This window comes from Cupressus sempervirens, chromosome 3, assembly GCF_028749045.1.
Source record: "Cupressus sempervirens isolate cs-2001-9-10 chromosome 3, ASM2874904v1, whole genome shotgun sequence".
In the NCBI taxonomy this organism is placed as follows: domain Eukaryota; kingdom Viridiplantae; phylum Streptophyta; class Pinopsida; order Cupressales; family Cupressaceae; genus Cupressus; species Cupressus sempervirens.
In genome coordinates, this window is record NC_143120.1 from 384,626,775 (window position 1) to 384,654,024 (window position 27,250).

At 37.8% G+C, this 27,250-nt stretch overlaps 1 protein-coding gene across 6 annotated transcripts in view; it reads right to left on the minus strand.

The window, feature by feature from the left end:
• The window catches only part of LOC149566619 (FAD/NAD(P)-binding oxidoreductase family protein), a 333,421-nt gene that overhangs the window by 197,039 nt on the left and 109,132 nt on the right, over positions 1-27,250 (minus strand). For all 6 annotated transcript variants that reach the window (XM_089819921.1, XM_089819916.1, XM_089819920.1 and 3 more), the window contains exon 3: positions 22,322-22,381. In XM_089819921.1, coding sequence (XP_089676047.1) covers positions 22,322-22,381 — 60 coding nt within the window. The remainder of the gene's footprint in view (positions 1-22,321; positions 22,382-27,250) is intronic.

A 27,250-nucleotide genomic window follows, 5' to 3' on the forward strand; every position in this document is an offset into this window, starting at 1 on the left:
TGATAATTTGAGTTCAAGCAACATTGAATAACTTGAGGACTTTTTTGTAGTTTTTCACAAAAATAGACTCCTTTTGAAGGTATGAATAAAGAGAATTATTAAATAACTAAAATTATTCTGAAAATAACTTTAATCATTTGTTTAAAACCAAAACTTAAGCCATATATTTTGGTGTAACAATTAGACCAAAGAATTTTTTTAAATTAGGTCGTACAAGAAACGTTGTAACAACTGGCTCTAATTCGGGACAAGGACTACAAAAGGATTCAAGACAAACTCAGAAGCCATAAAATGATCAATGTGTTATTCTTGAGCAATAGAATCGCAAAGAAGGCAACACAAAGATTAATAGGAGAAACTCAAGGCAACCCAAAAATGAGACTAGCACAACAAAAACTTTTGTCTAACATATTTATATGGTAGGTAAAGATTATCCAAGACATCTACAAGGTGATTATATGAACCCATTGACAAGCAAGAGGGAATAAATTCCATGGTGTGATAAAGATGGCAACACTAGAGTACCTATGAGCGCAATTGTAGGCTCACTCCTTGAACTTTGCCTCTGAGATTTCTGGCATGTGCAACTACTTTGGGTGAATCAAAATATCCAAACAACCATCTTTCATCAAAGACATCTGAATCTTGATTCAACTCAACCTCCCTTTGCACGTTATCAATAACCTCTTCTTGAATGAGTTGAAGTATTACAACTTCAAGCCTTTTGATACACCTTTGAAGATTTGGATCTGCAATTGAGTGGTTTGAATATTCTCTTTCAAATACTACATTAGGATAAAAGAGGGACCCTTATCCAATGTCTCTAGCATACAAGTAAAATTGCCATGAGGCAAATCTTCTTTCTAAATTTCTCTTTGTTGTTCCTCATTGATTCTTTGATTCTTCCTTGATATCAGAAACTCATTTGCTTCCATTGACATTGCTAAAATTGGGCATTTTGTACACTGGTTTTGGTTTGTAAATATATTCTCAATAACTTTGACTTGCATAAGTCGATCCTCCTCCTTTGCTTCCTCTTGATTATTCATTTGATCTTCATCATGATAAGAGGCCAGAATAACATTTTCCATTCTAATACATGCATGCTCTAATGAATACATGCAATGAGAAGTGTTTCTTAGAGATCGATACTCACATGAAGGAGAGTCTTTTGAATAAGCATCATGACTGAATTCTTCGTCTCCACATTTTCCAATCACTTGATTGCAACACATTTCTTTAGGTCTTGATTCCTTTGTATCGTAAAAGACTTCTCCTATGTCCTTATGTGTCTCTTGTGAATAGGAATATAGTATAGTCTTGTTCAACTGTCTTAACTACCTTTGGTGTGGATGCTTCTTTAGATTTATGCATCCCTTTAAACAATGGTTTATGGATGAAGAGAGGTTTGAGAGGACGATTCATTGTACAGAAATACATAGTGCAAACTAGTAGAACAATAATAAAAAGCATAGCTTTCATGGAACTGTTCATACTTTTATCATCCAAATGTAAAAAAATTGTACCTCCCATCGTACCATCTCCACAAACTATATTTATTATTATTTATATCATCCATATTACCATTTTTTTTATGCACAAGGTGATTTTCATTGTCATGATCAATAACTTGTAGCCATTACTCAATAAAATTATTACTTAGTGATAGCATGGAAGAAGAAATGGATGAGTTAATACCTTGAATTTCAGTAGTAGGAATTTCTTCTTCAAAGGAGAATGACACATGACCGAGAATTTCTTCTCCACAAAAGAAATCATCATCGAAAGCTTCAAGATACCTGATGGCAATAAAAACTAATCAGGACTCATCTTGATGCATGTTTTCATCATCTTCAAACTTAGGTTGCATGCTTATCTCAGAGAAACTTGATGTCTCTTCTTCAAGCTCCCTGCTATCAAGTTGATCAAACATTTCCTCCTAATTATTAAAACATTTGCAAAGATGTCCTGACACACAAATGGGATTGCCTTTACTGCCTTTTTCATGCCATTATCTCCTTTGCGTGGTGTGAAAATGTTGTCTTGCTCTACCGGCTCCTTCGGCCATTCCAAATCTACCAGATCAGTCAGATCCTGTACCGGCTATTTGCAGTAGCAACACTCTTCTATGAGTTTTTAGAGACGACAAAGTAGAGCTTCTACCCATGGGCAGGTTTATCCATCTGTGACTGATTTCTTTCTACCTAGAAAGGACTCCTAGTCGTTTCTCTTGGCCTCTCTTTGTTTCTTCTCTTCTTCTTGTTTTATTGTATGCTTTTATTTTCGGGCACCTTTGTGTACTCCTACTGTTGTCAACCTCATTGTTGTAACCTTCCAATCCCATAGACCTTTTGGTGGTCTTTTATTGGACATTAATATCATTATCTTATCTTATCTTATCTTCTTTAGACACCATTTTAGGATAATATTCCTAAGAAGACAACACAACCTCATCTTCTTTCATGCATACAAGTCTTGGTGGATCCCTTCCACAATTTTGATTGAAAGATGTTTAATTAGCAAGAGAATAAATCTCACATGCATCCCTTTTCTTGATTTCCAGCAATGTTTGAAGTAAAGAGGGATGTACCTTGTCAGGAGTAAGTTCCATATTTCCATAGAAGATTTCAACAACTCAATTTGTTTTGGATCATCATGAATCTGAATTCTTCGAGAAATAGGTATAAGAAGCTGACTTCTTACCTCATCATGATTATCCATTACTAATTTAGATGAATGGCACTTCTCAAGAAGGTCTTCTTTATCTTTGCATGTGGAATCTCTTTCTAATAAAGATTCTTGATCACAAGGAACAAAATCATAATCTAATACATCTTTTTCCTTCTATCTTTCACAAAGTCTAAAGCAAGAAAGGATGAATGTTTCCAAGAATGGGCTTCATGCCACCATAAAAACTCTTCAAGAAGTCTACTTGTATGGGTTCATCCAGAGCTTGCTTGTTTTGATATGGAAAGTCTTCATCATCACTATCACTTTCCACTTTACCTTTGTACCAAACCATGCTTCTGAATTCAAACGTTTAAATAGAGTTGCCAACCTCCATGCTAGAAAAGGTAGCTGAAGATTTATGAGGAACAAAACACACTAGCATTTTGATCCCTAATAGAGTAGCCAAAAACATGTCAGTAAACAGATTTGTCGTTTCAAGTGCTTCTTTGGAAATGACCATGTTTGCCTCAGGAAAAGTGACAATCATGCCAACAAATAGCAACTAGATCACGATCCAATCACAACCTTCCTCTAGGTGACCTACCAAAAATAGCAACATGGGCATAATTGACTTACTATAAATACTAAGTCTCTCAAACTGAGAAAAACGATGAATGAGTCAATCACTTTGCAAACCATGAGTGCTAGTGTCCTATCAAATATTGCATTGACCATAAATTCACTTACTATAAATAGAACTCCCAAAATAGAAGCTCTGTCAAAGTCACAACCCTGTACTGCAACTAAATTGTTCAGGTGTCCTACTCAGAGTAGTAACCTTGACTTTACCGTACTCAAATGAAGATTAATCCTAAACAAACCTAACCTCTAGAATGGGAATCGGCCTCCAACTTTGTCAGTTGGACCCTCTAAACAACTCAATTACCCTATGAGTTGTCAGGAAATAGGCTAATCATCTGAAAGATGACACTCACGAGAAACGACACTTTACAGTCCCCCATTCCTTTTGTCTCCAAGCAATCTCAAATACAAAAAACAAATCAGTTCACTTGGATCCCAAGGGTAGAACTATGTAACGTTCCTATAATCATCAACTAGCTCTTGTAACAACACCACCCATCTACCTAACAATACCTTTCAAACTAAAACAAATCTCATAGTAGATGTTGCATGAGTGAACATCTCATAAGGAAGCAACTCAAAAGGTTGAAAAGGCAAGCTTCCCAGAAGTCCACAAGGTGAGCTATCATACACATTATCTAACCCATGTGCAACTACTATGTGCATCTAAAAGGGGTCATGCACAAGACAATCAAAAGGAAAGATGTAGGCACTCCTCGTTCTATAAACTCCTGTAAAACTCCTAAGTGACGTCTGCCTAAAATCGTAATGCACGGGAATGATCCCAAACTCTAATAGAAGCCTACCATGAAAAAGCGATCAAGACTTTTGTTGCTCAACATTCAACTTCACTGTGCCCAGAGTTATCAAGACAATCAACGAAACTTGCCCAAATTGCAATGTTGTGATGATCCTTTGTCCTAGTAATCTGGAATAGGGAATCAATTAGTTATGTTTAGTCTTTGGGGGAAGAAATATAGTTCGTACCATTAGTAACATTAAATAAGATCATCTCTCCTTTCTAATTGCACAATGGATGGTAGAATTATTGCTGCTCAAAGAAAGAAACAATCTACCCAAGGCTCCTTATGTCTCTCGCCCATATTGGGACTCAAATGCCTCAAAATGATCAAATTACTCTTTCTCCTATGCAAACTCCCTACCCATTGCGAAATCAGATCAAAAGGAGTTCTCTGATCTTATTATGTTTACTAATGATAGTTTCGATTCTAAGACCATATATTAAATTATCCACAAGTTCTATTAATTACTCCTATGATAACTTTGCAATGTTACTAGGAAAGAAAGATTGTCTTTAATAATCACATTAAGTAATTAAATCACCATTATTAATTAAATTATAAGTAATGCATTTCCATATTATCGTATTTGAGTAAATTGGGACTAAGCACTTTAATATGCTATTGGCAGGTACTATTACCAAGTGGGGAGTATGTACCTCCCTGTCAAATCGTAATTGACCTTGATTTAATGGTTACAAACCAATGGAATCAGTCTCTTTCGACGTAAGGGATTTCCTTCATGTTCGTTTCTATTTGTCGTACACAATGCCTGCTACTTAGTTTGTTACATCATATATATATATGCCAAAACTATGAATCGTCATGTCTATATGTAGCAATGATCATAGCTTAGGTAGGTTAGTTTTAAATAAGATTGTTATTAGATTAGGAATGTGTATTTTGGCCCTTATTTACGTTACCAGAATTACAAGTTTATGACATTTAAAAAAAAAAAAAAGGTTATTATGTTTTGTTGACTAGAATGTATAAAAATAAAAAATAATCATTGTTGAGTAACTAATTAAGGATTATTACAATTAGATGGTGAGTAAGATGATTGTGTATAAAATACTCGATTAACTGAAAATTAGATAAAATATAAATGAAGTGATTATATTTATTATTAGATTTAACCTTAATATATTTGTGTACAATATTAGGGGTTCATGACAGTCCACCCCTCCTAAATTTGCTTGTCCTCAAGCAATTTGGAATGAGTAATGATTGCTTCGCCCACCCATACAGGGTCTTCCTTCAATACATTATTCCATTTTACTAGGTACTCCCGAATGACTCTGTTTTTCAATCTTTTCTCCTTCTTGTCAAGGATAGCTTTAGGTTCTAAAATAAATTTCCCTTCGTCGTCTAGTGGTGGCAACTCGTCGCAAGGAGTGATATGTTCTCCAAGGACCCATTTAGTCTAGATACATGAAAGATGTTGTGGATTTTGGTGTTCTTCAATAGCTCTATCTCAAAGGCTACTTCCCCTATCCTTCTTAGCACCTTGTATGCTCCATAGAAACATGATTTAAGTTTCTCTGCTCCACTTTCCTTACGAGATGATTGCTTGTATGGTTGCAATCTTAAGAATGTCAAAATACCAACTTCAAATGATCGCTCCACACACTTCTTATCGGCATAGATTTTTTGTTGATTTTGAATATGGTGTAAATTGTCTTTAAGTGTGTTCATGATATGCATACTTTGTTGGACAAAGTCTTTAGCTCTGGGTACTTTACTTCCTTGGGTGATCAAGTCTCCAAAATTGGTAGCCTCGTATCTACATAATCCTTTGAATGGACTCATTTTAAAAGACATATAATGATTAGTGTAATAACAGTATTATCCTAGGTGCAACCATCTGACCCATGCATTTTGTTGTCCAATTATATAATTTCTAATGTATCCTTCTATCCACTTATTAACAATCTCAGTCTGCCCGTCTATTTGAGGATAATAGCTAGTGCTAGGAGTTAGGTTAGTTTCGGCCAACCGAAATAGTTCTTGCTAGAATATTCTAAGGAATTTGCTATCCCTGTCACTAATAATGTTCTTTGGTAATCCATGCCGCTTAAAGATCTCTTTGAAGAATATTTTTGCTATTTGGGGGGCTTTATTATACATGGATATTGCAATGAACTGTGCATATTTGGTTAGCCTATCAACCACAACAAAGATGAAATCCTTTTCCTGCACCTTTGGTAATCCTGTAATAAAATCCATGGAGATACTTTTCCATTTCTGATTTGGAATCGGTAAGGGCTGTAACAGACCTGCTAGATGATTCTGTTCTATCCTGTTCTTTTGACAAGTTAGGCATTCTTGGACGTATTCCAAATAATCCTTCTTAAGGCCTTACCATGAGTATCTTTCCCTCATCTTTTTATAAGTTTTGTAGAATCCTGGATGATGTGATAAAGGGCTATCGTGGTATTCCTTTAGAATTTTCTTTTTGACCTTGGAATTCGACGCAAGTATCTGTCCCTTGTATAGAATGAGTTCTTCAACTATTTTGTATCCATCACTTGGAAATTTCCTTCCATGATTTCATTTGTTAGTGGATCATTAGTATATTCTGCTAAAATATCCTACTTCCAGTCTTCCTCGATGCTTGTTATTGTATTCTATGTGATATTTTTGAGATAGTGCATTTGCTACAACACTATTAGTGCCTTTAACATAGTCAATATCAAAGTTATAAGCCTAGATCCTACTTATCCATTTTTCTTGGCAATCATTGAGCTCTTTTTGGTTCATAAACAATCTTTCATTGTTGTGATCCGTTTTGATGTTGAATTTTCCGCAAACCAAATATTGTCTTAACTTGGATAAGGCATGCATAATTGCTAACATCTCCTTGTCATAAATGGAGTCATCTCATTCACTTTCGGTCAACTTGCAATTCTCGAAGGCAATGGTGTGTTTTTTTCTGCATGAGCATGGCTCCAATACCTTCTCCTGAGGCATGACATTGTAGCTCAAATGGTTCTAAAAAGTCCGGAATGGCTAAGACTGGGCATGAACTCATTGCTACTTTTAATCTTCCAAAAGGCTGTTGTGTTGCTTCACTCCATTTGAAGGCTCCCATTTTGGTTAAGTCTATAAGTGGGGTTGTTACCTTAACAAATCCTTTAACAAAACATCAATAGCAGCTGCACAAGCCTACAAAACCGCAAAGTGTTAGGGTTTTAGGTGTTTTCCATTCTTTTATTCCCCTGATTTTTTCTTCATCCACACTGACTCCTTTTGCATTTATTTTGTGCCCAAATAGAGAATCTCCTCTAGTCCAAATTCACATTTAGAGGCTTTTGCAAACAAGGATTTCAATTCCAAGATGCTTAGAACATCCTTGATGTGACGTAAATGCTCTTTCCATGTCCTGCTATAGATCAAGATGACATCAAAGAATATAAGAATTTTCTCAATTGCTTCCAAAAAGTATGATTTATGCATGATTGAAAAGTGGTTGGTGCATTAGTAAGGCCGAATGGTAAAACTAGGAACTCAAAAGGCCCACAGTGACACCTGAAAGTTGTTTTTGGTACGCCTTCTTCTCTCATCCACCTTTATTGATAACCGGATCTTAGATCAATTTTGGAGTATGTAGCCCTATGAAGTTCATCAATAAGCTCATCCACTCTTGGAATGGGGTAGCAATTTTTTATATTCTTATTTAGTACTCTGTAGTCTCTACACATTTGCATTGTTTCATCCTTCTTTTTGACAAGTACTCCTAAGGAGGCAAATGGGCTAGAGCTAGGTTGTATATGTCCCATCTCAAGGAATTCTTTAATTTTTTATCAATTTCATTGTTATATTTTTGGGGATGTCTATATGGAGTAGTGATTACTGGTTTTGTTCCCTCTAGTTCTATGATGTGTTAAAATCCCCTTTTTGGAGGTAAACCTGGTGGACTGTCATTAAATACTTTCTTATGTTTGTTGATGGGTTGGATATCAACATTTATAGCTGGCTTCTTTGAGGTAGATTTATCCAAGCCTAAACATTAAGTAGCCCATTCACCCCGTCCATGCCTAAAGATTCTTTCAATATTTTTACATGAAACTAGTTGGGGGAATCCATCAGGAATTCCTTCTAAAGTTATCTCTTGATCTTCATGCATAAAATGGGTTTTTAAATTAGAGAGATCAAACTTAAAGCATCCCAAAGAACAAATCCAAGGTGATCCTAAGATTATATCATTGTTTAGTGGTACCACATATAAGACTTCTTTAACCCGGTGCTTACCCAACATGAACTCTTGTTGAGGTATTATTTTAGTACATCTAACTAGAGTTATGGAAAACCCCACTATCGATTAGAGTTATAACCTTTTGTCCTTGGAGAGTCCTCTTAATCCATATTATTTGATTCTTGAAGGTTTTAGTGAAAGTAGATATCACCCCAACTTCCTCTTCTTCTTCGGATTCACATTCTTTGTGTCTTCTTTTCTTATATGTTCTTCATTTTCCTCATCATAAATGGCTTCTATGTTCTGGACTCTTCCCCTTTTCTCACATCTATGTCCTAGTGCCCAATCCACTTTGCATATAGAGCATGGTTTTTTCTTATTACATTCATGCCCTTTTTCCCATGGGCCTTTACACTTGTAGGATCTATTTTGCCTTCTTAGCTTTTCCTGTTCTTTTTCTGAAAGTGATCCTTTGTGGAATTCCTTTCTTTTGTGGAAATTATGTCTTATACGATCCATCTCTTCTACAAATTGTCTTAGTATGGCTATTATTGTTTGATGAAGATTCTAAATTCAATGTTGCCTCGAGATTTCCTGGTTTTAGTGCACTAACTAATCCTTTAAGTGGTTCTGTTAATCCGTCTATAAATAGATAAGTGAGTCTATCCTCGTCCATTCTTGTCACTAGCACTAATATTCTGTCAATCTCATTAATGTAGCTTTTAACCCTCCCGTATTGTTTAATACATGTTAGTCTTTTGAAATCTTCTTGGGGATGTTTCCTATTGAATCTCTTCATAAATTTGTGTGAATTCCTTATATGAGGTAATATTGTCATGACCACATGTGTTTTTCCCATGGTACCTATTGTGGTTTCACAACACACGTCCCATTTCTCCTAGAAATGGGGACCACCTAGTAAAATTTTTTTTTTTGTATCTGAGAACCCTTAGTTCGGGGCTTGGGTCATTTTGGAACTCTTCAAAAGTTTGGGTCAAGCCTTCGTCTTTGACTGAAGAATCCAAGGTGTCAAAACTGGAGAGGAAAATTGGAGATTTCAAGTGTATTAGTGCAAATATGCGCACTAGTGCACATGCGCACCCCATCAGGGTGCACAAGTGCACTCAGTGAGCAAGTGCGCATTCATCTCCCTCCAGAGATGCGAACATGCACACTTGCACATGTGCGCACCTCCAGAGGGTGCACACCTGCGAGAGAGGGTGCGCATTCTCACTGGGCTCGGGGTCTATATAAACCCTGGAGCTCCCATCTCCTTTTCATTGTTCTTCGCACACTCCCTGATCCCGCACCCTCGCACCTTGGCCACAACGCTCCCTCCGCAAACCTGCAACCAACATCAACAAGGTCTAAACACACAAAAAAAGGTGCGCACCTCCTCAAGGTGCCCATGTGTGCACCTTTGTTCATTTAAAAGAAAAAGAAACCTAACCTAAAAAGAACAAACACCAAATTCATTAATAGGTCAGCGTGTGCATGTGCACACCTTTTAACCTAAAGCTAAGTGAAATTATCCAAGACAAAAGGTGCGCCCCCATAAAGGGGTGCAAATACACACCCCATAAAGGTGCGCATGTACGCACCCTTTTTACACAACATTCAAAGACTAAGCCTATGTTTTCAGAGACAAAGTGTATTATAGGGTGTGCCTCCATAAAGGTGTGCAGATACACACCTCATAACGGTGCACATGTACGCACCTTTTTTACACAACATTCAAAGACTAAGTCTTTCCCCATTGCACTGCCACTAAGGTGCGCAACTGCGCTAAAATGGTCTTAAAATGACCATTTAGCGTACTTAGCACACCTATCAAGGTGCGCTAGGGATGCTAATTTGCATATCAGGGCAAATAGGGGCATTGATTGGTTTTTGACTATTTCGAGCATTTTGTGCTAGGTTTTTAATCTATTAGGGTTGTCTTCCTCTCTTGTGCAGATAAAATGACATCATCATCATCCTCAATGGCTGGAAAAGATTGCTCCTAAGCCTATTGTCTTCAACTACCAAGGCACATCTAGAAAATCTCGCTTTCAGGATGGACATGCAGAGATCAAAGATACCAAGCTCGGGCATATTGATTGGAACGCTTCCTCATCATATGTAACAATACTAAGGAAAGGTTTGTTATGGTATCTGCACTCATGTGTTCTGGCCTAGTCAACATAGCCTCACATTCAATTTGAGTATAATCTTTAGAGTTGATCATGACCTTAGCAAAACACTGTCTCTGAAGAAAAGGTTGTCAAGAGTGTCACTGGAGAAATAGTTCTCGACCTCTGACCTCAAAATATTGAGAAGGTTTTCCATCTCCCAAGGGCAGATCAATACCTATAGATCACATATGAAGAAGCTAAGAGGTAAAACCAAGAGAATGAGAAGGAAGCTAAAGTGATAATTCAATCATCCTTCTTGATTGATGGAACACCGGTAGGCCGCAAAGTCGGTAAAGTGGACATGACCCGAGGGTACATGAAGAATGATATTGGCTATGTGATAGTGCTTCTGAGCAAAGCGATGGGACTCCTGACAGCTGGACATCTTCAAACTTGGATGGTCCACTTTATAAAGACAATCAGAACGGCAAGAATTCCAATTAACTGGGCTACAATTCTGAGTGATAACCTAGATGAGCAGTTGGTAGCTATCAAGGCCGACCCCAAATTCTATATGACATCATTTTTGGTGTACTTAATGGCGGCCCAAACGATAGACTACCCAGGACATTATAAGAAGGGAAGCATGCAAGATGCTAATGCATGGCCTTATGTGGTGTATCCTCAGCTAGTTAAGAAGAAGCTCTCAAAGTAGAGTGTGGAATATAGGATAGTAAATGATGGTTTTATATTTGCAATCATCTGATTCATAAAGGGTGATTATGCCAAAAGAATATCAGTAGGAGCAGCAGCTCGAATCACAGAGATTGGCACCTACTACATTCAATTTAAAACATTCACATACCTTAGGGTCCCAGTCACACAAGTGAACCCGAAAAAACTCTTGAGGTATCCACCGGATAGGCTCATTCTGCTTGAGATTGCTAGGCAACTCACATCTGCATATGACAGAGTGAGGAAACAAAACAAAAAGACATGGGTGTGGCCAATCACCATCGGTGCTTTCAAGGTCAAACATAAGCAAGACATCATGACCTTTGATTCAGAATGGGATCAATATCTCTTAGATGAGTACAACTTGCCTCGCCCATACTTCGACAATATTGGGATGGTGCAGCATCTAGCAGGGAAGCAGTGCGTACATGAAGATGCATTGGAGGATCACTAGATGAATGCAATAGACGACTATGATATCCAAATAAGGGATTATTGTAGGATAACTCTATATCTGGTAGAAAAGGCCCTGAAAATAAAGATCCCACTAAAGGTTGTCAAGAAAGACACGGAAGATGTCTTAGATCCGCTGTACAATAGGGACAAAATTTATGACAGGCCGATAATGAATGTAGAAATCGGAAGGGACGAGAACTCTGACATCAATCACAGAGCTTGCAACATAGTCTGACCGACGAGGGAATGGATCAAGAAGCCTTTCAAACTTGATCCAATTCCACAAGTTGTTCCTCTACAAGCCATACCATCCCCAGTGAAGGGTAAAGGTGCCAAAGTCATAGTGCCAACCTTCCGAGCTCAATCCCCAATGAGGCCAAAGACTGTGCATCAACATGAGCAGGTGGTTGAGTCCTTCGAAGCAGATAGGGGAGTAAGGAGGAAAAGAGCTCCAACTAAGGGGAAGAAGTAGACGGCTCCTGCACAAGCATCTCAGGAAGAACAAGTACAACCTAAAGAAGAAGTGGAGCCCCCAACTAACCCAACAAAGCAAGCTCAAGGAACTGAGCAAGTGCCCCTCAGCAAGATAAAGAGAAAGCACAGGAACAGGTTGAAGAAGAGCAACAAGTGTCGCCTATAGCCTCGGAGGAAGAAGCCTCACCTTCAGCATGCAAAAGAGTAAGAGTTGAAACTTAGGTGGCAATCACAAAAGGGAGGAAGTTGAATAAGAAAACTACTCATATTCCCCAAGTTCCTGAGACCATCCCTGAAGCTGATGCAGAAGATGAAGAGGATGAATAGATGGATTATGTTCCCTTAAGCCAGAGGACTTGCTCAACCAGGGCTACTAAAGAGTAAAGAAGAAAAAGCTCGACCACAACTCCTCTAGTCATTACAAAAGAGCCTATTCAGGTTTCCACTTCGGAGGATGAGCAGCAGCAATGGATTGCCGACATGGAGGGGCAAGAAACAGATGTCTTCGACCTCTCTGATTTCAACTTAATGCCAGTGGGCACTAAGATGGTAGATGAGAAGATAAGGGACACGCCTACAAATGAATCCTTAGGAGAGGATTGGAATCAATTGCCACCTCTACTCAAGGACCATTAGGTATACCACCACCACCATCTCAGGATCTGTCGTTTTTGGACAAAGGGTCATTCAATCCACTTCCTTCCGCAACACAAACAAAAGAACAGGCAACAAAGGATGAAGAGCCCAAAAAATTGCAAGCCGATGAAGTATCAGAGGGTCAATACCTAAAGAATCCCAGCAAACTCCTCGTGACACAGAGGCTAGGACCTTGGCCATAACAGATACAGAGACTCCAAATGTAGATCTTTCTCAAAAGGAGAAGAGGCTTGCAATCAAAACCACCTCTTCAATGAAATATGTCTACAATGGGCACCACACCAACGTGGCTAAAGAGGGCGGTAATGTTCTGGCAAAAGAAGCAGTTGGACTTAACTGTTGTTTAAGGAATGATAGAGCTAATTAAAGCTATCAAGAAACTTGAGGCATCTACGAGTGATGCACGACCACTGGCCTTCATCATGAAGAACCAAGATCGGGACTTGTTGGCGCATATAGCTATTCCTCCTCCACATGCTGACACTACGGAACTGACTCCTAAAGATTATCAAATCAAGGAGGTCATGTTAGGAAGGCCCACGGTAGATACTGCAAAAGTGACGATCACTATAGGCATAAAAGAGGTGTTCAAGCATATGGACAGATATGAGTCCGAGTTTCTAATACTGCGAAAACAAAATGAGATTTTGGGAGGCTACTTACATGGAGTAGTGGGCCCTATAAACCTAGATCATCCAGAGATCACTCTTGTTGCGGCACTAGAGAGGAAGGAAAAGGGTAATGTACAGACAGATTCATTTTTGGTAGCATGTCAATGATGGCATGACAATTTTGAAGAGAAAGGTGTTCAAATAAGAGAGGGCAATTTAGGCCTGTTGCACCATATTCAATTGAGCGAAATAATGTCCATATTGAACCAGGATTTTGGGTTGATGGACGAGTTACATAACTAGGCAAAAGGCCTTCAAGCTTTGACATCAATAAAAGGTCAAAGGTATCGGACGCTCATGGAGTATATATTGTAAAAGAGTTGGACAAGCTCGATGACTGGATAGAGAAAATATCTACCAAAAATAAAGTTATGCAGGAACTGCATGAGGATATACAAAGGTTGAGGGATCAGACTCAAGAACAGATTTTGGAAGCAAAGAGATATTACAACGTTGTCGGCCTTGACATTTTTGAAGATGAGTCAAAAACCAAGCTCAATTCAGTGCAATCAGTACTTCAACAATTCCGAGGAACTTTTGAGGATGCTTTGTCAAATGAAGATATCAGGCGAGCATTTAAGACTGAAGAGGTATTGTTGGAACTGGACACTAAACTTGAGGATTTTGTAGAAACTCGTATAGAGGTAAGCAATTAGCAACAAATAGTGAAGAATAAGTATAGGGCTTTGGATTTGCCTGAAGTTTCCCAAGTAACGAAGATCATAGATAAATTCAACAATAAGCATCCAGACATCACTTTAGGATAAAGAAGGAAAAAACCCAAATGGTGCAAATTCAATTTTGACACTTTAGAAAATTTTGCATTTTTTTGGAACCTGTCATTAATGTGCATAGTTGCACTATTTTCGAAGGTGCGTCGACGATTTTGAAGAAGCAAAAGTGCGCCGACAGTTAACTACCAGTTGCTATTGTAAGAGCATTCCATGCATCAGGAACACATTTTGACGGCAGTCGAACTCCTAGAAACATTTAGAGAACATCAAGCTTCCATTTTTAGAGCTTCCAATGACTCTTAGATCCTCTTGCAACTTCCTTCTTATCTACTTCTTTTATTTTTTTAAGTCATGTAAAGGCTCATGCATCCATTAATAAGTATAAACAAGGGCAAAGTCATACTTAGCACCATTTAGAGAGTCAATTTGTATATAATTAGTTTTGCTTTATTAGTTTTTAGCATAAGTTGCAATTTAAGAACTCTCTCTCCTAGCACAAAGGAAGGAGATGATTTCTTATAAATACATGGATGTAATATGTACTCCAAGCCATTATTTTGATGCAATAATCTATGCTATTGATGGTCTCATTCTGAATGTAGTTATTCTTGCCAGAGTGTGTTATTTTTGTTAATGCATGTTCATAAATAATAATTTTATTGTGTTGTTACGATTGTGCGAACTTTTAGTTCTAGTGTTTGCCTCGTGTTAACAAATTCCATTGGCGTACCGAGTTGGAGAAAAGATCACCTATTGTTCCTGCATAGCTTCTTGTCTCGCATTGCAACTTGATGAGAAGTGAAACATCTTTCAATTAATAGAGTTCCCATCGACGATTGCATTAGTGGAATCCAGGAAGCGTTGCTCCTATTTTCATTGGTTTCCTACTCGATATTTTCGACGATTTAACTCGCAGACGTGTTGTTACCGTGGTTTATGTCTATTAGGAATTTCCCTTTTAAAGTTATTTTCTTTAATCTCTCATTACCTTATCTTTTTTATTTTCTTTGCTAACACTTGGTTAAAATAGGAATTCATATAGTTGCATCGATAAATTGCATTCATCATAAAACATAAAATACCAGCAATATATCTCTTTTGTGGTTACTTTTCAAAACAGCAGATCAAACATCTTATCCAAAATTGGTTGGAACCAGCAAAGGCCTCCTCGTGAACATACACATTTATCTTCAACTGAGTAGATTCCAGTAGGTCACAAGATCACCCGAAACCTTGGAGTTGATCCTATATTAGCTTTTCAAGAGAGGATTTCGAAAGAATTCCTGTCATTAAGCATCGTGCAAAATGACAACTCAACAATACCACCATTCACATACTATGCCTACAAGATGGAGAATGGCGAATTGGAGTGCATCTTCTTCAGTCATGGGATTGAATCTTCGGTAAGTGCTCAGTATTTTCAGCCAATCATATGCCGTCATCTTTTCTAATCCATCAAAGTTCAGGACATCCACCTTATTTGCTTTATGTTTAAGATCTTTATCAACATGTGTCTTGGGTGTTTCTTTTCTCTTATCTTCACAAAATTCCCTAAATGACATTGTTGCCCTAATATGAGGTTCTAGTTCGGCATATGCTCTTGCTATATCCTCAGTTCGATTTCAAGGGTTGTTATATCCCTTCTTCGTCTCTTAATAACTCTTCCCAGGCTAAGAATATAGGTTGTGGTACCACAGCCCTAGAGGACATATTATTCTCCAAGTGCTCTGAGCTACTGTCTTTTATATGAATAGGTTGACCTTTCAGATTATTACTAATTGAATTCCCCATATTTTCCAGTGCTTTGAGAAGTGCTTGGTTAGATTTTTCCATTTGATTAATCATTGTCTAGTTGTTTTGTTCCATGTTGGATCTCATTTTGTTTGCCAAGTTGTGCATAGTGGTTCTTTTCGTCATTCCCTCATGGGTCTCCATAATCCTCTATTCATAGGATGGCAAGGTTATGCTCTCATACCACTTGAGATGATCCTTTGTCATAGTAATCTAGAATAGGGAATCAATTAATTATGTTTAGTCTTTGGAGCAAGAAATATAGTTCCTACAATTAGTACCATTAAATAAGGTCATCTCTCCTTTCTAATTACACAATGGATGGTAGAATTAATCCTATTCGAAGAAAGAAACAATCTACCCAAGGCTCCCTCATGGCTCTCCCCCATATTGGAGCTCAAATGCCTCAATGTGATCGAATTACTCTTTCTCTTGTGCAAACTCCCTACACATTGTGAAATCAGATTAAAAGAAGTTCTATGATCTTATTATGATTACTAATGATAGTTTTAAATCTAAGACCATATATTAAATTATCCACAAGCTTTATAAATTACTCCTATGATAACTTTGCAATGTTACTAGGAAAAAAAGGCCATCTTTAATAATCATATTAAGTAATTAAATAATCATTATTAATTAATTTATAAGTAATGCATTTCCATATTATAGTATTTGAGTAAATCGGGACTATGCACTTTTATATGCTTTGGCAGTTACTATTACCAAGCAAGGAGTACGCACCTTGCTGTCAAATCGTAATTAACCTTGATTTAATTGTTGTAGACCAATGGAATCAGTCTCCTTCTGCGTAAGGGATTACCTTCCCGTTTGTTTCTATTTGTTGTACATGATGTGCACTACTTAGTTTGTTACACCATATTTGTACGTAGTGGTGACCATAGCTTAGGTAAGTGAGTTTTAGATAAGATTATTATTAGATTGAGTGTGTATTTTATCCCTTATTAACATTATCGGAATTACAAGTTTATGAATTAGGAAATAAAAATATTGTTTTGTTGACTAGAATGTATAAAAGTAAAAATAATTAATGTTGAGTAACTAATTAAGGAATATTACAGTTAGATGGTGACTAAGATGATTGTGTATAAAATACTCAATTAAATGAAAATTAGATAAAATATATATGAAGTAATTATATTATTATTAGATTTAAACTTCATATATTTGTGTACAATATTAGGGGTTCATGAGAAGTGTGAACTCTGCCATCACTCAAGTCCCAAGGTACAGTGAACTGAATCACATACATTCTTACAGTGGAGATAAGAACATCCAAAGGTAGAACATCCAAAGGTGTTTGTAACACTACCACTATCTCTATCCTCTAATAGGCTCCTCTGGATGTGTTGAATCTACAAATAATCCAAATTGTAGCCACTAATCCCATTTATAGAAAATGGCAAATATCCATCCCACATAGGATTGTACAACCTTGGATCCCATCTACACTGACACATCATCAAAACCTTTGTGTGTGGATCAAGAAAGTAGTTATGAGTGCTTCGCCCCGTGCAGTCACGATAAAAAAATCCCATCTCGGTCAAGTGCTAATTGTCATAGTAGTAAATATAATCCTTGTCATCTAAGTCACCACCAATGACATCTGCAATAAATGTAACCACAAGAGAACTTGATGCAGCATGTGGTTCTACGCTACTCTCTACAAATGCACTCATCCAACTATATCATCTACACCTATAACAATGATAAGTGTGGCCACATCCTAAACCTACTCATTATTACAACTCATGGGTATAAGGTCATCACCAACTATTACTGTAAAGAATTGCACTGTGCTTGTAGTCGATGAAGACTGTGAGTAACCAAACTCTACAGTAAGCTCTCTACAATTTGTAATAGAGACTCATGAAATTCCAACTGTGCTCTCTTCAATGAGTCCATAGTCATTCCCAACTTAGAATTGAGCTCAGCTTCATTTCCCTTCGACACATCATAGCACATGCAACCCCACTCAAAAAGATAGTATCTATAAGCCAATAACTATAAATAGTTTTGTTTCATTATTCCAATTGCCTCTCGAAGTATGTGAAACTTTGTGAGCAAAATATTGCTATCACGGTGCTCTTATATTATAGGAGTGCTCTAACCATAATCAGCTAGCATCTAGCAAGCAACGTCGAAATGCTTAATGGTTGTGGCGATCATACTATCACTCATTTTTAATTTCCCAACTAACTAATGTCTTTGCAATTCATAGCACTCATCCAAGCTCCTTGAATGAAATCTACATTATGAAAGGAATTTGTATCTACAATGCTCACCTTATGATCAGCATCATGTGTATTTTCATAAGTGCACAGATCATTAACCAAGGTACTTCTACTATGTACTTCAAAGTTTGGATCGACTAGTAAAGTGGAAGTTGTCCTAACCATATCTACACCCACTTCCACTTCCCAAGTAACTACAACACACGATCCTAGGACCTATTACCAACCACTCATTTTTCTTATTTAATTACCCGGGTTCGATTTGTAAAGTCAGATTTCTTGTGGCCTACATCTACATCACAACTCTCCCAAAACTTGAGTGTTTGTACTAGGAAACTAAAGTGTCTATACTGGGAAACTTCATGCAACCATTTTTGCAACTGGAATGGCTGCTATCTCATGACTAGGCTCAATTCTAAATTTGCTTCCATAAAAATCAGAATTGTTATCCATGTTGATGAGAACTTCTTGGATGCTTCTAATGTCCACTTCCTCTTCAATTCTCACCTTCCTACCACCAGATACCATTTGGCTATCACTGTGTAAACCAACTCTTCTCGCAAATAGGTCACAAGCTACCCTTTAATATTGTTTCTATGCATAACCAATCATATAGCATAGCTTTGGATGAAAGTTCATAACATGGTAGATAGATAAATCTTTCTTAACATATTGGGGATGAGTGTTGTATTCCTCAAACATGCTAAGCATTGCTTTCCTTATGTCACCCAGGATATCCTATGGTGTACCCTTCATCTGATTTCCATGTTTAATTAATCTCCTAATTATTTCCATAACTGAAACAATTGCAAGAATGTTAATACTTAGATATCAACCAAGGGAACTCAATGTTTTGAAATCTCACAAGATGGTAGGAAACCACTTTGATACAATTGTAAGAACCCCAACAAGTTCCAACTCTGACAAAAACTAGATTGATTCAATTTTAAATGTTTGAAATTTTGTCAAACATTTTCCATGCAAACTAATAAAGGCAATTTCACCAATAATCTAATTTTATCTCTTAATTCATTCATCCATAAAACATGAATTAAGACAAACACTTCTCAGATATATCAATCTAAAAATGCACTAAACTTTTCAAAAACATTTCGTCATACAGATTGTATACAGACTAATTACTGCAACTATCCAGAAAAATTCCTCTTTATTCAGTTGCAGAAAATAAAGTATTTTACATGATAAAAAATGCATGGAAATATAACTATATTGCGTAATCAAAAACCTGAAGCTTATCACAGCTTGAATTTATTGGCCAAATAGAATTGCAAGTGAAGTTTGGATGCTAGAAATCCATGGCGCATATCTATACTAAACCCCACGTACCATAAAACCCCAAAATGTGCCTCAACAAATGCTTGGCATCATCCTTCAAACACCCTTGCAGCTACCATACTCAATGGGGCTACCATTATTAATTCACACACTAATCTTAATTGGTTGCAATTTGGACTCCTTTGTTGTCTCTCTAATCTCTGCAAGCAAATCTGAATAAAACTTATAGTATTGATTTCTTATATATCTGCAAACCAATTAAATTCTCTTACAATTAGGCACAAATGATAACTCTAAATAAGTCATCTAATTAGCAACTATCATTGTCTTTCAAAACCTCAAATGTTTGTAAAACTCTGAAGAATTCACAATTCTCCAAGCCTGAAATTCTGAAACCCTTGTCACCACTTCTCAAAATTCAATAAACACAAATGCATAGAATGAGTTTGATTTTTCCTCACTTCGCATTTATAATTTGCCTTGGGGCTTCTCCTACAAACCTCACATGATTTCACATTATATTTCCCTCCTTTGGTGCACATCAAAATAACATAAAGTATAGTTTAGAAATCACTTATACCTCCTTTTAAATTGGCACTTTACATTATTCCTCATATGCACTTTATAATTTGACATTATGATTGTTAAATAACCCTTTTTAATATTAAAGTCAAATAACACTTAATGATGTGCACTTTTAATTCATTATTCATAATTTATTAATTTATTAATAATTGAAATGCCATAACTCCAAGGATACTTGTTATTTTTTTCTCTTGAAACCAAGAGATAAACCACTGCATTCACTACTAACCAAGGTGCCTTACTAAAATTAATAACGGTCCATCTCTATCAATCCCAGACTTGCTATAATTAGTAAATCTCAGAACCTAATCAAACAAAAGGTACCAAGGAATTACTGCAACTGAGGTCGGTTCAGGTGCCCTACCAAATATAGAAACATGGGCATAATTGACTTACTATAAATAGTAAGCCCCTCAAACTGAGCAAATCAACAAAATAGCCCATCAATGTGCAAACCATGAGTCTCAGTGCCCCTGCTAGATATAGCACTGACCATCAATTGACTTACTATAAATAGTAAGTCCCAAACTAGAAGCTCTATCAAATGTCACAACTCCACACTGCAACCAAACTATTCAAGTGCCCTACTCAAAATAGTAACCCTGACTTTCCCACAATAATAGCTTACTATAAATAGTAAGTGTGTCGATCTAACTCAAACAAAGAACAATCCTGAACATCCCGAACGTCTGGAGTGGGAATTAACCTCCAACTCTGCCAACCTTCTAAACAACTGCATTAGCCTATGAGGGCCACGAAATAGGCTAATCCTCTCAAAGATGACACTCATGAAAAAGGGGACATTACATTAAATATTTTATCGGTTTGTCAGATTTGTCTACATAAATACTTCAGTTTATAGTGGCTGCCCTCCTTGGTCCTCCATTGCAGCAGTTCCAAATTTGGCATGGTCTACAATAGTTACAGAGCTAGATGCAGATTGGTGGAGACACTTTTAGATGAGCCATATTCTATATGAGGTGATTCTGTTTCCTATATAGAGGTATAGTGACAACAATAATATCATTCTTATGGGCTATATCAGCAGCATTTGGTAGTCTAATGAGTCAATTTATATGCATATTGGAGTTGCTTTTGGCATCATTCCGACAGACTACTTAGATGGATGTCACAACATGATGGTATAGTGATGGACATCTATTTCTACTCCTACGGTCTGATAGATGAATTGATTTGGGATCCAGGTGTTGACAAATTCAGTGCTATGTTTCTTTTGAATCGTGATGAGTGGATTTGCAGCTTGAGGCATAGTGCTGTTATTTTCAGAGTGATGCAGCAGATTGGTGAAGCAGAGTTTTTGAAATTTTTGTCACTGTTGTGCATTTTGTCACCTACCATTCGAATTGGGTGTCCAGCAATTCTTGTGGTGATTCTTTCCTACCATTTTTCTATTTACTTTCTTTTACATTGGAAGTTGATGAAAGTATGCCTATTTACTATGCAAAATTCCTCATACTGAGAACAGATTATAAGTTCGCATACAATAAAAGAAACACCTTAGAACTTCAATAATTGGTGGTCTTGTCAATCAATTTAGCAACATACATCTCATTTAAATTTCTTGGTAACTAGCTAGTTATATATATTTGCAAAAAGAGAAACCTTTAGACTCTCTTTGGCTGGATTTCGCCATTTTATTTTTTCCACCCACCATGATAAGGTGCTAACTCTACAGGTTATTAGCAAACACTTCCATCTGTTTTCCCCTCCCAAGAACAGGTTCTTATGCATTTATCTTCACAATTGGCCACTAGAAACACCACTACCCATCCAACTTGCATATCCCCAGTACACTTGCAGCATTCATCATGAGACAGAATCAAACTACAAACAAATTTCAATGGTGCATTACTAAAAACTGACAATTCCATTTTCTGTAGACAAAGCAGATTCAGAATTGTCTATCATCTACAGATATTCGAACAGATTTTGGACAACTTCCATAATATTTGATTTATACATTTTTTAAGATAAGATAAAATTATTAATGTCCAACAAAAGACCACAAAAGGTCTATGGGACTGAGACTTTCTTTACTCCAGTGAACAAAGATGCTACTGCTACAAGCCTACAAATGAATGCTATAGGACCAAACAAGATATTTGTTAGTATAACTATAGACTCTATTCATTGAAATTTTAATTTATAGAAAGTAATTATAAAGATTGATCATAACTAGTATATTACAAACATTCAACACACTAGACATATCTTTATTGTCTTACCAATGTATCTACGAAATGACCGTTTGTCAAATTACAACGACCACCACCAGATATCCGTACCTGACATTCACAATATGAAGATCAGTTTAGAGTAGGAAATGAAGTAAAAAATAAACGTTCTGTACCAAAATTAATATCAAGATAGAAGAAAAACAGGAAAATGTTTATAACTAAAACTCCTAAGCAAAAATAGAAAACATAATCTAATCATGGTTTTCGTTATTATATTTTTTCAATGTGCAAGTTACATCAAATATAATTAAACATTCTGTTGCAATTGAAGTGTAATCCAGGTGCATTCAACATTTTTTCAGACTATATAATGTCAAAAGTGTAGATACAAAATCAATAAATAACACTTCCACTCTATAACAACCATGAAGTGGTGACATAATGAGGTGAAAATGCAAAAGAAATGTAATGAAAAATTTCATATGAGCAACTAGAATGGAGCATACTTCATTCATATGTTGGAAAGAGTAAAGACAATAAAGAAACAACACCCCTATTAATGCACCTTCCCTTGACCTACAAACATAGAGAACAGTAGAGACAACAAATATAGGATTATTAGCTTGGAAATATTTAATAATATCTCACATATGAATGTAGAGGAATTGTGATACAGCAAGAACCCGAGGGTACCCCTGCTGGAGGTAATCCAGATCCGTGCAAATAACCACACAGCAGAAACACAACAACAATGCAAGATCTGATACCAAACACAACACTATATTCATAAAATAATTGTTTACATGCAATATGCCGGCTGTAAGGCCTTCTAGGTTAGGGCCAAATACAAAAAGAAATTACAAAAATAGTTCTGCAAGATCCAACTCAATCCTAATCCCAGCTAGTACAGATCCACACTCTGGTAGAAACCCCAAAGAAAATCTCAACTTGTGCTCACAAGCCCACCAAGCAATCTCCTCGTTTACCAAGCCTCAGCTACTAGCCCTTCTACAAATTCGCTCCTCTGCCACATCCTCTTCTCCAAGCTGGATGATCATCTCCTACTCTGCCTTAAGACTCCACAAGACACCCCTACTTATACCCAACTAAGCCACAATTCGCCCTAGCCCATAAAAATTAAAATAAACCCTTACATTAAATGCCCATGCAAGCCACAAGTCAGCTGCAACAAAATTTAAATACCTATACACAAATTAAATGCCAAAAGTTGGCTCACAGACAACTCGGGCACCACAAAGACCAAGACCAAACCGAGCATCAGAAACCACCACCGAGCATCAACATTCCACCAAGCATAATCAAGCTCCATCATTGATCGAGCCAACTCGGGCAACACTACAACCCAACCATGCAGACCAAACCGAGCTCGCAATTATATGTCAAGTCCCTTCAATGACTGAGCAACTCAGGCAACACTGCAACCAAGCTACACTGAGCTCCCAATGTGTGTTGAGTACCCGCAAGCATCCCCGAGCTCCTTCGGCGACTGAGTGCCCCAAGCTATGTCGAGCTCTTCGACAACCGAACACCCCCACAAATGCAAACTCCATCCATCCACCAAGTTCTCAACCAAGAACTGCCAAGTGATGACCAAGTAACCTCTACCAAGCACCTTTTTGTCAACCGAGTACCAGCCCAAGCACCCCCCAAAGCAACTACTGAGCCTCCTCCCATGAACTCCAAAGTAGCCACCAAGCAAAACCAAGATGTTCCTGCATCAAAATCCCCAAGTAAATAGAAAAGTGTGACCCACACTTTGATGTTTAAAGAAAGATTTGTTTCAATATTCATCTCCACCAAAGGCTTCCACTCCAACAGGGACAACAAAACCAACATACAAATCATCCACATCTACATCCATCTGTCAAACACTGTCAGCTGACTGGATGGTCCCGGCGGTATTACTGTAGCCGACGGAATGATTGTCGTCGGTGTTTTGTATTTTGTAGCCGACAGGACATAATGTTTGTGGCCGATGGACTCCTTCGGGAAGGTTCGGTGGATAGTATTTATATCCCGTCTAGGATCATTGTAAAGCATCTTCTATCTTCTATCAATAATCTTATGAAGCATCATGTATGTCTGGCATATGCGAATATAATTCTGCTATTCTGTTCCATTGTCTATATGCGTTCATTTATTTTACCTGTCCGGTAAACATTTGGCGTCGTTGCTAGGGAGCGAACTCGGGTTTTGGGGGGGATGGTGTCAGCCGACTGGATGGTCCCGGCAATATTTTTGTAGCCGACAGAATGATTGTCGTTGGTGTTTTGTATTTTGTAGCCAACGGGACATAATGTTTGTGGCCGACGGACACCTTCGGGAAGGTTCAACAGATAGTATTTATATCCAGTCTGGGATCATTGTAAAGCATCTTCTATCTTCTATCAATAATCTTATGAAGCATAATGTATGTCTGGCATATGCGAATATAATTCTGCTATTCTGTCCCATTGTCTATATGCGTTCATTTATTTTACCTGTACGGTAACAAACACCAAAATCTCAATCTTCCAATCAGCATACTCACTCCCAAGAACAAACTGAACATAATGCTTCATAAGCAAAACCTCATTCACATCAGCAACTAGTGAATCCACACCAGCATCAACAAACTCTACATCGGCAACAATATGTAACCCCTCAGCAACATATGCCAAACTCTCAACACTAGCAATCTCATTGCTCACAACAAGATGCTCTGCAACACATAACTCCTCACCCACAGCAACCTGGTCCTCCATGATCAAGCACTCTGCAATTTCCATATCAATCTTAACCGAATATCATGAAAACCTATCTCCATCCCAACATCAACAAGGTTAGGAATATCCTCAGCAACAACCTCAAATTACTCTGCAAGTTCTGCATTAGACTCCACAAACTGATCAACAAGACCAACCTCCTCCACCTCGACCTTGCTATGCCATCTTTTCTCTTGAACAAGCCTTCTAACTGGCAAGACAACTCTCTTCCACATCAGTAGACTCTAGCTCCACAAACATACAACTTCCTTCTTTTGTTTCTCAACTGTTTTAGAAAAAGTGACATCCACAACAACATCCACCCGAGCTATTGTCGCATTAATCCTCCTCTCCCCTATATCACGGAGAAACACAATCATCCTAGGGTCCAATCTTACCGAAGACATCTTCCAAGATCTTCACAAGCCCTATACAACAAAACTTTCCCACACACCTTGTGACAAACCCCAATTGTTTGCAAGTCAGATCGCAACTTGCCACCTCGCACGAACAACCAGGAACACATCACAAAAGCTCTCTACAATCATGCCCCAACAAGATCAATCTTCCATCTTTGCATCCATTGATCAATCTGCAAATCCTCTGTCATTGCAAGTTAGAACCACAATCTGCCACCTCACAACCAAGAGATATAGGACTCCAGAAAGAACAATCCACCAACAGATCAAGATCCTCTCAAATCAACTTCTCTCAACCCAAGGTTCTAGTGCAACTGCCTCAACTTCGGTGATCTATCTACACGCTCAAGAACAACTGTGCTCTAATACCACCTAATGTAGCGAGAATCCGAGGGTACCCCTGCTGGAGGTAATCCGGATCCCTAGAAATAACCACATAGTGGAAACACAACAACAATGCAAGATATGACACCAAACACAACTCTTTATTCATAAAATAACTATTTACATGATATGCCCAACTGTAAGGCCTTTCGAGTTAGGGCCAAATACAAAAAGAAAATACAAAACAAGTTATGCAAGATCCCTCAAGATCCAACTCAATCCTAATCCCAACTAGTCCAAATACACACTCTAGTAGAAAACCCCAAGGAAATCTCAACCTGTGCTCGCAAGCCCACCAAGAAATCTCCTGGTTTACCAAGCCGAGAAATAGTATCTTTCGTAGCCTTCATTGCCCTTTCTATGTCTTCTCATGCCTCCCACAGCCTTTGCTTCTTCGTGCGGGGGTCAAGATAGGTGGCCTACGTAGCCTGGTTGCAGGTGACAACCAAAACTTTTTCCTTGTCAATGTTAATGAGGTTTACTTGTTTCGGGCAGTTAGCATCTTCATGGTCCCCAGGACCACACCATCAACACAATTTCTGAGTGTAGTTCTTCAGACACTCTGGCGAAGTGGCCCCATTGGTTACATGCCCGACATTGGATTATGGGCCTTCCCTTGGAATCATATTGTATCCAATTCATGTTGTCATTCCCGCCCTGTCCTCCTCAAGGGTTTTCCTGATAGCCGTCGGATGCAGCATTATTGTTGCCCTAGGTCTCATTGTTAGTCCCAGAAGTGGATAGTTGTTCCTGTGTGAACAATATCTGTTGGTTTCTAGTCTTCATGTTGAACGAACATTCCTTTGTAGAATGACCTAGGACCTAACAAATATCACACATTGCCTTTTTGGGGCACGCTCCCTTTGAATGACCTTTCTCTTTGCAATCCGTACACCAAATTTCTCCTTCCTCCATGCGGCCAATTCTCTTCATGGACTTGAATTCTTTCCTCATTCGCTCCAAATATTTTTGGAGGGTTTGTACTTTCTTGCTAGGCTCCTCCTCGCTGTCTACACTGCTTCCCTCGTTAAAGGATTCACCGCTCTCAGAGGAAGATGTGGATTCGCTTCTCTTCTTCTTCTTTGTTGTTTTGTTCTCACTTTCTAGATTTAAGGCCTGGTCATAGGCATCTATGTAGGATGTGGGCGAAACAATCTTCATTTTCCTTCTCAATGCCCTGCAAAAGCCTTCTACAAACCAACATTTCTTTAGTTCATCTTCGGGTTGAGTACCCATCCGGCTAAGAAGATCTTTGAGCCTTCGATTGTAGGCTCGAACAATATCCTTCTTCCCTTGTTTACAGTTGTAGATTTCCACCACAACCTTGTTTTCATCCCGTAGCAGTTGGAATTTTGCTTGGAATTATTTCTTTAAATCATCTCATGTAGAGATTGTTGCCTTGTCCATGT